The 12,353-nt window shown below is 40.2% G+C and overlaps 1 protein-coding gene across 2 annotated transcripts in view; it reads right to left on the minus strand.

Annotated features, from left to right (window-relative positions):
* Positions 1-12,353, minus strand: part of GADL1 (glutamate decarboxylase like 1) — a 157,153-nt gene that overhangs the window by 122,021 nt on the left and 22,779 nt on the right. For both annotated transcript variants that reach the window (XM_021071494.1, XM_005669326.3), the window contains exons 2-4: positions 10,894-11,065; positions 6,174-6,300; positions 3,120-3,210 (exon numbers count right to left, since the gene is read on the minus strand). In XM_021071494.1, coding sequence (XP_020927153.1) covers positions 3,120-3,210; positions 6,174-6,300; positions 10,894-10,935 — 260 coding nt within the window. In that variant the 5' untranslated portion in view covers positions 10,936-11,065. The remainder of the gene's footprint in view (positions 1-3,119; positions 3,211-6,173; positions 6,301-10,893; positions 11,066-12,353) is intronic.

The raw sequence follows: 12,353 nt of genomic DNA on the forward strand, positions 1-12,353 counted from the left end.
TTCCTTACTAGACATCCTGCTCACTAAGCTCTCTCTAGAGGAGTCGCCCAGGAACTCAACCTGGGACAGTTAATACATAATTCTGAAATGTTTCTTTCTTTCTCCAGATAACTGGAGGGTGATTAAGTATGTATAATCTCCTTCTCTAACAATTAGGTGATTACATTAAATTGAATTTGAGTAACTGTGTACTCTAAATATGTAAGCTAAGCAGACACACTTAAATTTATAGTCATGGAATTTAATGCACTTATGTTATTAACATCCAGAAGGGAAAACTTTGGTAAAGAAAGAAAAAAGGAAGGGAGGGAGGGGGGAAGGAGTAAAAAAAAAAAACCAAAAACCAAAACAAAACAAAAAAAACACCTACTATGTATCACCTCCCTACGTGCCAAGCACTTTACAGACAATATGCATAATTTTTCAAACAATTTAAGCTCTATTTTCTTTTTTTTTTCCTCTGTCTTTTTTGCCATTTCTTGGGCCACTCCCAAGGCATATGGAGGTTTCCAGGCTGGGGTCCAATTGGAGCTGTAGCTGCCAGCCTACGCCACAGCCACAGCAACAACGCCGGATCCGAGCCACGACTGCAACCTACACCACAGCTCACGGCAACGCCAGATCGTTAACCCACTGAGCAAGGGCAGGGATTGAACCTGCAACCTCATGGTTCCTAGTTGGATTAGTTAACCACTGCGCCACAATGGGAACTCCTAGGTTCTATTTTCAAACATGCTAGGAAACCAGTTTACACTTATCAAAAGTGTGAAAAAATGTGGGTGTATGTACACCTACAAATAAAAGTGAAATAATCATTTACTTCTTTAACAAAAAAAATACTATTAAATTTGTGTTTGAAAAGTTGCTCAACTGTAAACCTGGAAAGAGGCCTGGAGGTGGAGGAGAGAGCAGTATTATAGAAAGCTCTCATGGCTTGGTGACATTATTAGTGTACTGTCCAGCTTAGCAGAAATTTAATACTTCAAAAACCTCCAAATATTTCAGTAAAGGAACTCAGATGAGGAGTTAGAAATCCCAGGACTTACAAGGAAAGGTTCACAGAATTGTGGACTTCTACTGTCTTTTCTACCACTTAGCTCTTCCACTCACTGTCTCCAATTATTCCATCCAAAATTCCCTAACTGAAGTCACCAGTGAAATCCATGCCATTAAACCAGATCTTTTTAAGTCTTTGTCTTAGTTAAATACTCAACAAAATGAGTCTCTCCCCCATGGCTCCCATGCCTTCCTGATGGATTTTTCTCCTTCTCTCTCCATTGCAGGCTGATTTCCCTCTCCCTAATCCTGAAATGTCAGATGTCCTCAAGGCCCAGTCCTAAGCCCTCTTCTCCCTTCACTCTACACTCTGTCCTAAAGGCAGTGCTTCTTCAAATCCCAGTTTGTTTTTATTCTAACCATCACCATGCTGCTCATTAAAAACACTTGTTGGGCTATGAAAATATACCAGGGCCCGGGACACATCCACAGAAATTCAGATTTAATTGTTCTGAGTGGGGACCCAGGACTTAATATTTTTTTAAGTCCCTAGGTTGATTCTTTTTTTTTTTTTTCCTTTTTATGGCCACACCTGCAGCATATGGGAGTTTCTGGGATAGGAACTGAATGAGAGCTACAACTGCTGGCCTATACCACAGCCACAGCAACCCGGGATCCAAGCCACATCTGCAGCCTATGTCACAGCTTGCAGCAATGCCAGATCCTTAACCCACTGAGTGAGGCCAGGGACTGAACCCACATCCTCATGGAGACTACACTGGGTTCTTAACCTGCTGAGCCACAACAGGTATTCCCAGTTGATTCTAAAGAGGAAAGAGAGTTGAGAATCCCCTATTTAAGGAATCTCATCCATGTACACTCTTGCAATTACTATCACTCACCAGTAGCCCTTAAATTTATAACTTTCCTATAAATATCAGATTTCCAGGCCCATATGTATCTCAGCTCTCCAAGAGTACATACTTTGGGATATTTTGAAGTTACCGAGAACTCAAATGTTCACAACTAAAAACCAAATTCTTGTTCTTGCTTTTTATCAACATATTCTTGAAAAATTGGTCCCTCTTCCACTGCTTCTTGTGTCAGTGAGTGACATGACCATCAGCCCAGGTATTAAAACCAGAAATCCAGGCATCATCTCATAAACCTCACTCTTGCTCCCATTTTAAAGATTCTAATATATTATCCAGTCCTTTCTGTTTTATTTTCCAAATGCATTTTTTTTCTCTCTATTCCTACCACTTCTGTCTAAATTCAAGCCACTATCCTCTCTCACCTGAACAGGGTCATGCCATCCTAATTGGTCCCCTACAACCCACTCTCCATATTTCCAAGGACCTTTTCAATAAGCAAATGTCACCTAGTGATTTGGAAACACTCTATGGCCTTTCACTGTGCTTAACTCATAAATGTGACCCATTGGGTCCTGCATGTGTGGCCCCAATCATATCCTCCATGACCCTACACCCACATTGACTGTTAAGTTGATAGCATAGGTCAGTCATGCTGTCTCCTGCCACAGAGCCTTTGCACATGTTCCCTCTGTATGGAACTCATCCTCCCTCTTTTGTTCTAATTAATTTTCAATCATTCTTCAACTCTTAGCCACCACTTCCTCCGAGAAGATGTCCCTGAGTGCCCAAGTAGGAAAAATGTCCCACTTATATTTATAGCATCACATACCTCTCCTTCATTTGAAAATCTTACATTACTTTGTATGGGTCACTTTGATTAATTTGCATGAAACATCTCTATCTCACTAGATTATGTGCTTCATGAAGGAAAAGCCAAGGTTTGTTCTCAAACTATCTTTCTAGCACCTTAGCACAGACATAGCTTTTCATGCAGGAGTGAATGAAAACTGGCTTAATCAATTTTCTCAACTGTTAAGTGGAGATACTGCCTGCCTTACTCATCTCACAGTACCATTATAAAATCAAACTGTTCTTTGAATATTGCTAAGTGTCATAAGACTCTTCTATTATTTATGATGACACTGCACAAATGAAACCATTAAAAGGAAGTTCATGAAATAAAACTTCATCTACTTAAAAAAATCTCTAATCCATACTCAGTGTAGAATTCCAGTAAAATGTACTTACACACTTGGGTTTAATGCTTCTGTCATAAATCTGGCCACCAAGGAGTAATAATCAAGTCCAGCATATAACTGGTTGAAAAATCTTGGATGGTCTGTAAATTGAAATAGAATATTAACCTACACAGCAATTAAAAAAAGAAATCAAACTATTGATAGAGCAATAACATGAGTGAATCCTATAGACAATGAAAGCAACTGGATACAAAGAGCTTACAATGCACAATTCCACTCATATGACATCCAATATCTGGAAAAGCTGATTAAACATTTGCTTCCCATGGAGACAGATGTTAGCATTCCTGGTGCCTTTGACAAGGAGATGTTGATTAGGGAGGGGCTGAAGGGAGCCCCTGGAGTGCCGGAAATGGTCTACATCCTGATCCAGGCGATGGCCACTGATAAGCAGACACGCACAATCTCACTGAGCTGAGCTCCTAAGATATGCCCACTTCACTAAATGGAAACTGTACTTCAGTTTTTACAAAGCATCTAATCATGTGCAGGGGAAACAAATGTTGAAGACCTATCTCATAGCTCTGTCTACTGAACAATATGTTTTTAAGCAAAACTTGAGCATTCTTTTGAGAGCTTTAGTTTCCCTGTTCCTTTTTTTAATACAACCCAGACCCAAGCCAGAACCATGAAAAATGGATTAGTTGAACAGTCTGTAGCCTGCTGCTACCTTTACCTTCTAAAAGTACTGATGGTAAGTTCCTTAAATTTAAACACATTTTACTCACCAACAGGGTTCACTTCAGGCTCCTGGCAGTGAGTGTGGCCTTTTAATTTTTCAGATTGGACTATTTTTCATAGTGCAACTGGCATCATGAAGATAGAGTAAGATGTGACTCATCGTGCCACTTATATAAACTTTCTGATTCAATGTACTTCAAAGGCAGTTGCCTTTAAGACTTAAAAACTTCAGTTCCAACTTTCTATTTTTTCTCTCCTGTGAAAGGTCTCATAAAGGTTCTTGGCTTTACACAGTGTGAATATTCACACCAAACACCAGGCTTATGGCTGCCTGACATTCTCAATCACAGGAAGCCCAGCATGACAAAGAACAAAGAGGCAGGAGTCCTATTTCTAAATTTGGGTATTTGGGAACCATTTTAGTTAGTGACCTCTCATTACAACTCACACCATTGGTTTCAGGTTTTGTTTTTTTTTCCTCTTTAAACTAGTTCAGTGAAAAACAAGTCTCAAAAGAAAATGTCTTTTCATATAAAACATGGCAAACTCCCTCTAATCTGGCAAAAGAACCCAGACATTGCTATAAGGATTTTAATAAGATTTTTTTTTAGTTCCATGTTAATTTATGATTGATTTCCATGGTAACATTATGGAAAATATCCAGTAAACTGAAAAATCTACTGCATTAAATGTCATTCTACACTTCTGACATGCACTATAATAATGAGATGTGTATCTCTGCTTTTGAAATGCTAACTGGGTTTTTGATACATACACCAGACTTTCCCAAGGGAATATAAACCAATTATTTTTAGCCAGGATTTTATTATGTTCTTTCCACTAAATTTAGCTCAGTGTCAGAATTCACAAATTATAATAACTGTATGGTCTTAAGCACTAGATTACCTTTACAGCACACTGAGAAATGCATATTTTGGAAAGTTATTCTCCTACTTTTGAAACTTGTTCACTGGGTGTAGAGGTTATCAGCAGTCAGTTGGAATAGTATTTGTGCACAAGATTAATATCATGTTACCGCATTTACAAAAAATCACAGTGGTTAAGAATTTTTGTGAAACTATCGTAGCAAAAACTAATCATACATTCACTTTCTTATACCCTCCTAATAGATTTTTTTTTATCGTGCTAGATTTGATAAAAGAATTGGGTATGTGTAAACTTCCAAGAGTTAATCAGTACCTTCCAAGTAAACTGATTCCTATATATAGTAAAGACAACCTCTTGAACATTGTTGGGGAGCATATTCTGGATGATCAAGATTTAAAATCCTGGAGTTCTCTTGTGGCTCAGTAGCTTAAAAATCGGGTGTTGTCACTGCAGCAGCTTGGGTCACTGCTGTGGCGTGGGATCAATCCCTAGCCCAGGAACCTCCACATGCCACAGATGTGGACAAAAGAGAAAAAAAAAAAAGAGATATAAAATCCCTTAACAAATTCTATAGAAACTCTCATACTGAGTGAAGTAAGTCAGAAAGAGAAAGACAAATGCCATATGATATCACTTATATATGGACTCTAATATATGGCACAAATGAACCTTTCCACAGAAAAGAAAATCATGGACTTAGAGAATAGACTTGTGGTTGCCAAGGGGGAGGAGGAGGGAGGGAGTGGGATGGCTGGAGTGCTTGGGGTTAATAGATGCAGACTATTGCCTTTGGAATGGATTAGCAATGAGATCCTGCTGTGTAGCACTGGAACTATGTCTGGTCACTTATGATGAAGCATGATAATGTGAGAAAAAATAATGTATACATGTACGTGTAACTGGGTCAACATGCTATACAGTAGAAAACTGACAGAACACTATAAACCAGCTATAATGGAAAAAAATAGAAAATCATAAGAACAAGAAAAAAATATCATTTGTCAGTTTGGACCTGCATAAGAAACAATAAGTAGCAGTCATAGTATATGGTCTTGATTATAAATGGAGGATGGAAATTTCTAATGAGCAGATAATATTTATATAGGACCACTAATACCATCAGTTTTCCTACCAACCTGTCTTTAGCCTTGACAACAAATCTGTATTAGTGATTAAATGGATTACAGTCAAAACATCAGAACTACTATTTTTGTTTTTGTTTGTTTGTTTTCTGGATCCACCCACAGCATGCAGAAGGTCCCAGGCCAGGGATGGAACCCACACCCCATCAGTGACAATGCCAGATCCTTAACACATTGAGCTACCAGAGAACTCCAGAAGCACTATTTTTGATTGATGATTCTCATCTCATAAACATGGTCATACTCGGTTTTACTATGAGATAAATACATGCCTAAGAAAATGTAAGAACATGTTAGAAGTACAGATCCAGGGGGTAAGTTAAAGTTCTTACTGGTTTTGACACTGTAGCGTATGACATCCTGGCAGAGTTCCAATAGCCGGTTGTGTGGCTCTCCTGTGTCCCTGAGCTCCAAATCAAGGAGTTGTTTCAGCTGTTCTGGAGGCTGCCACTCACAGACCTGGAGATTCAACAATGGCACAGTTAACTGGGCACCAGCTAAAGCCAGGGCTAGAGAGGATGTCAGAAGCATGGACCCTACCCTATGAGTTTCCAGGAAAGGGAGAGAGAGATTTAACTGTGCAACCAGAGTTCCCTGTGGGCAGAGCTCTGACAATAATGCAGATGTTGAAGGAACAAAGGAGGGACCTGTCTTACACTTGGGAAGATTTCCTGGAGGGAATGACATCTAAATTGTTACATAAAATAAGAGTGGAGTGAACGAAGCGAAGATTAGGGAAGTATGGTCATGCAAAAGGCCTTCCAGGTGGGAGGAACAGGACAACCAAGGCTGAGAAATGAGGGCAACCATGGCCCTCCTGAAGAATGAAGTTGGTTGGCTGTGGCTTGAGAGAGTGAGGAGGGGCAGAAGTGAAACTGGAGCCGGTTGCTCTGCTTGCCCCCTGACCCATACAATCTACCCTCAACCCAGCAGCCAGAATCCAGAACACTCCTTTTCAGGCCAAGTCATGGTCATTCCTAGGCTCAAGTTCCTCTGATTCCTCCTCATTTCCTTCCAAGTCCTTCCAATGACCACAAATGATCCTGCATGACCTACTACCCTGGTGATGTTTTTTCTCTAGTCTCATCTAGCACTGCTTTCCTCCCAGTTGACTCTGCCCTACCATACTGGCCTCCTTTCTGTTCCTTAGAGGTACCAGGCATATTCTTACCTTAGCATCCTTGCCCTCAGCCTGGAATGCTTCCCTCCACAAATGTCCTCATAGCTAACTCCCTCACTTTATCTAAAACCCCTCTCAAATGTTACTTTCTCAATGGCAGCAATCCTGAGTCACAAGCTGTGCTTTACACCACCTTTAGTAATTTCCCCTGTTTCTTCTCCTCCTTTTTCCATAGCACCTGCCACTTTCTAGTATGGTGGGTAATTCATTTATGATGTCCTACACCATCTCCATGAGAGGAGAGATGTCTTTCAGTTTTCCCTCTGCACTCAAGTAATTAACAGAGTGCCTGCCTTAAAGAGATTTTCAACAAAGACGTGTTGAATGAATGAATGAAGAGATAAACGAGTTTCAGATTGTGAAGGCTTCATGTGGCATGTTATAGAGTTTGAACGTGACTCTAAAAAAACCACTGACACAATGGAACAATATGATCCAGTGGGACAATATGATCAATACTTGTGTTTTAGATAGAAGCTTTGGTTGTTATATGGAGATTCCAAGTAAAACTAGAATTAAGAGGTTTCTATAATAAAGGAGGCAAGAGAAGTACCTTGTCCAAGTACTTTGGACAAGGCTGGATGTTTTAGGAATGAAAAATATCTGGAGACATTTAAAATCTACAACCAATAGAACTTAGAAAGCAGTAACACATTCAGGATAAGGGAGAGGAACGAGCCAAAAGTCACCCTGAGGTTCCAGCTTGAACATGGGTTGATGGTTGGTGGGGTGGAGTGGGGATGATGAGTTTGGGGCATATTTAGTCTAAGGACATACAAAAGAGGGCTGTCAGTTGGTCTGAAGCTCTTGTGAAAGATCAAGAACAGAGTTCCAGGTGAGACAGGTGACACAGCTCAGAGGAAACCAAGAGGAAGAAGGGAAGGTGTGGGGTCTCATCTGGGCAGCTCCAACACATAAGAAATGTGCAAAGGGAGAGGAGCTGGCTTGTGAGGTGGGGACAAGCCAGAGAGGCAGAGCAAATCCTGGGAGAGTTTAGTGCTACAAAAACAAGGAAGAAGGCTGCTTTAAGGAGGAGATGGTTATCACTGTCAAATCCTGCTGGTATAAGACAAAGGAAAAAGACTGTTTTAAGGAAAAGATGGTCACCACTGTCAAATCCTTCTAAGAAGCCAAATTAGACAAAGCCTGAGAAGTGCTTCTGGGATTTATCAACAAGGAGGTGTTCTTGGCAAGAATCTGACTTAGGGAGGTGGGGGTGGAGGCCAGATTGCATGAAGTGAGGATGTAGGAGGTGAGGAAGTAGAGGGAGGAGGGCAGTGTTGACAGTCTTTAAAAAGTTTCCCTGTGGAGGGGAGGAGAGAGACAGGGAGTCATCAGGGAGTAAAGACCAGGAGCGAGGAGGGATATTGCGAAAGGCAGGGGGAAATACCAAATCCTAAAAGAGGCACGAAATCAAACTCTGAGCTATTCTGTGGCAGAAATCAATCAAATGGGCTAAGATCATCCAAAGGAAGGCTAAAGACTCATGGAACATGGATAAATCTCTGGTGCATTTTGCTGAGAGAAAACAGCCAGACTCAAAAGGCGACTTGGGATATGATTCCATCTACCTTACCTTCGGAAAAGGCAAAAACTGCAAGGACATAAAACAGATCCATGGTCACCAGGGGCTAGAGGGGAGGGGAAAGGTTGATGATGGAGGGGCAAAAGGAAATTTTGGGGTGACAGAACCATACTGTATCTTGATTGTGTTGATGTTACATGACTTGTCAAAACTCACAAAACTGCACACCAGAGTAAATTTTCTGACTGCAAACAGTAATAATAATAATTACAGCTCAATTTTTTAAAAAGCAGCTGAGAAAGAGTGTCTACCAGAGAGGGTATTAGAAGTAGTCATTTCACTAAAGGTGGGGACCTATCCCATCCTCAAGTTACCTTTTATCGGGGCCTTGCTGAATCTTTAAGGAAGTAGTTAAGTCAATGGCATGAAACCTGACATCCCTCTGCCAACTCCAACCTCACTTTCAATCCAACTTCACAAGGATGCATGTCTACTATATTGCAATGGACTTGGAATTGCTTCACTGACAAGGCAGGTTCTTAACACTGCCCTTCTCATCCTACCTCCCACTAGTTCCCTATGTGAGCCTTTCCCCTGGGCAAAGGGTTCCCTTAGTGTACTAAATCTTTGTGCTATTACTACCATCTTTCCAACATTTACCTTCCGCTTTCTTAAATAAGCCTGGGACAACTTCTCTCTGCCCATCAAAACCTGACTTAACCTTCAGACTACATCAAAGTTCAAGGTGCCCAATCCTGCATGAAACCCCCCCAAAGTCTGCCCTAATCATACAGGATTTATCACCTTCTTATTGGGACCCCTTACTCTCTTTCCCAATGAAAACTCGTTCTTCCGATCAGATTACAACTTCTATTCAAAGCTGAGCCTTTATCTTATTTTTCTTTATATCCCCCAGGGCCGAGTATAATGTCTTACCCTTCATTAACACTCAGTTAGTATTTAATGACTGAATAAAGGCCAATTTAAAAAAAATTTCAAGATTCTAGTGTACTCCAAAGTAAAGCAGGTCCAAAATATTTCCCAAGTACAGATAAGATAGGAAAACATGCAATTGCAATTACATAATCAGGAAATACCTTCAGTGATTTTTGCCTTGAATTTATTCCAAGATCATGGGTCATTTCAATCTATCTTATTAGTTTTCCCAAATGCATGTTACCAAAAATTCAGAATAAATACCATTTCACATTCAAAGTCTTTTTTTAGATGACATTTATTTCTGACTAATAAAATTGGAATCGGAGTTCCCTTGTGGTGTAGCAGGTTAAGGATCCAGTGTTGTCACTGCAGGGGTTAGAGGCACTGCTGTGGCTTGGGTTCAATCCCTGGCCCAGGGCTTCCACATGCGTGTGGAATTAAAGTCTCTACTACACATCCATTTGCTGATACTCCAATTTCAGCAGCAAAGGTGATCAGTGTGAGGATAATTTCCTGATTTTTAAGAGCTATTTTAAGAGGAGTAATTAAAAGCACAGACTCTGAAGCCAGCTTGCCTGGATGTTAGTGCCAGATCTGGTACTTGCTAGCATGTGCTCTTGGGCAAGGTACTTGACCTCTTTTGTCACATTTTCTCCCTCATCTTTAAAATGAAGTTAATAAATAGTACCTGCACCTTAGGGGTCTTTAAGTATTAAATTATGAACACATGGATAAATACACAAATATGAATCATGGAATAATTCTTAGAACTTCACTTGGCACACAGTAAGTACTCTTAAGAATAGATGCTATTAACAGTAATTTCAATATGAATTTGCATCTGAAGTTGAGTCTGAATTTGAAACCTAGAACCAGTAATCGGTGCCAGTCAGAAGTCAGACTTAACAACCCCAAATTTCCAGTCTAAGCTTGGACAAGTTCCTTGTAAAAACCTTCATTTAAATTTAAAACTTTTCATACTTTTTCCACCTTCTGCTTGGTTTTCACTAGTAACATAAAGAATACACACAAGAAAATGGAAAGCAGAGTGTGTTCTGGAGAGTGCAGATATCAGATCATCTGGTATCTGATCTATATTGTTATCTGGGGCAGAAAGCTTCATCCTCTGTTTCACAACCTGACCTGCTTAAACTCTGAATCTCAGCCAATCTCCCAACAAATTCTGGCTGACAAAGTAAAAGTCATCCCTCCAAGAAAAGCAGGTATGTGGTGGGGATCAAGGGGCAGAGGTGAGGTCAGGAGTGGGTAGGAACTTTAGTGTCTGGGCATTCACTTGAAACACAGGTGTACAGGTAATGAAAGCATGATTCCCGTTTTCCTTACATCTACCCATCCAGATTTGGATAAAACCCATCTTTCCCATTCTTGGGATTTGTTTTCTCTTTACCTTCTCATTAATGTCTGTAGCCTTCAAAACCACCTCTTCCATTATTAATCTACAGGCCTCTTCAACAAATTTTTCTCCTGCTTTTACATCTATGGTGGGGCCATTCAGTACGACTCCATCCACAAGAACAGCATTCTCCGGCTTGGGACCATCTCTTGAGGGTTGATATCTCCTGGAAGCACAATCAAACTGTGCGTGAGAGATAATCCAATGAAAGCACAGAGCAAAATGCAGGAGGAATGGCTCACCATCCCACCTTCAAAGGGCATATCTTCTTTTAACACATTTAAGACATGGATGCTGACAGCTTCTTACAATGCCCAATGGCATGGTAGAGTTAAAGAAAGTTCCATGGTCCATTTCTGCAGTGTGTTGTTTAGCATCAGGGAGTATGGAGGAGCTCAAGCAATGGAAATTCAACCCATTTTACTTCCACATGCAAACACCTTTCAAACACATGTACAAAAAGATCTTTGTAAGCCCAAGCCAAGGTCTATTTCATGTGCACACACTCTGATGTAATGTAAGAATGACCATATACTCCCTTTCGTAAGTCATTCCTAAAGAAGCAATAGCAACATGTCACTTCTCTTACTTTTACATTTTAAGCCTGTGATAAAACGCCCCTCTGCCATGTCTCTGAAAGCCCTTCCTTAAACCCACTCAAACATTTCCTGCTGGAAGGAGGATGAAAGAATGTGAGCAGTGTGACAGTTCCTGTAAACCTGTATTTAACACTTTTAAACTTTGCCAACTTGCAGTTTAGGCAGAAGGATGGATCAGAACATTTTCAGGACTGGACAACAGCCGGCCAGTGAGTAAAGGTTAAAAGTCAACATGGAAATCTATATCTGAGAATAATGGTTACAGCTGACCTGAAATAGTCCTCCACAAAAATAATTCTGGGCAACTTAATCCAGAATTCAACCAATATCCAGCTTGAGTTCTGATTTGATTGTGTTCTTTTTCTAATCACCATCTCTTTCCTCCCTATAATGCACATGTTTCTTGAGTCGTGGAAATTTACAGAAACAAATTTTAAAAGTATTTTGCAGCACTGCAGCCACCACAGTACCTCACTTATACTTTATAAATCGACCTTAAACATGCTGATGGTCTGTATGTAGTTTAAATATTTTTTATACTTACTGAGGGTTCTAACAGTTTTAACATTTATTATGCCCTAGAGTCCGACTTCTCAAAGTTAAATGTTTTGGTGAAATTCTGAGCTTTTATAAACCCTTTAATTTTATGACTGGCAAACTCAAATGGTATCCACAAAGGCAGATAAAAATGTCACAGGAAGATTCTCCAATTTGAGAGAGACAGAATCTGTGGCAAAGATCAATCTTTTATCCTCACACTGAAGAGTAAACCATTCAGAGTTCCCGCGATGAACTTCAGTTCCATCCTTCGTTTCCACTTATCTTTCACTTGAAAGGATGCATTTAACATGGTTT

This window comes from Sus scrofa, chromosome 13, assembly GCF_000003025.6.
Source record: "Sus scrofa isolate TJ Tabasco breed Duroc chromosome 13, Sscrofa11.1, whole genome shotgun sequence".
Classification (NCBI taxonomy): domain Eukaryota; kingdom Metazoa; phylum Chordata; class Mammalia; order Artiodactyla; family Suidae; genus Sus; species Sus scrofa.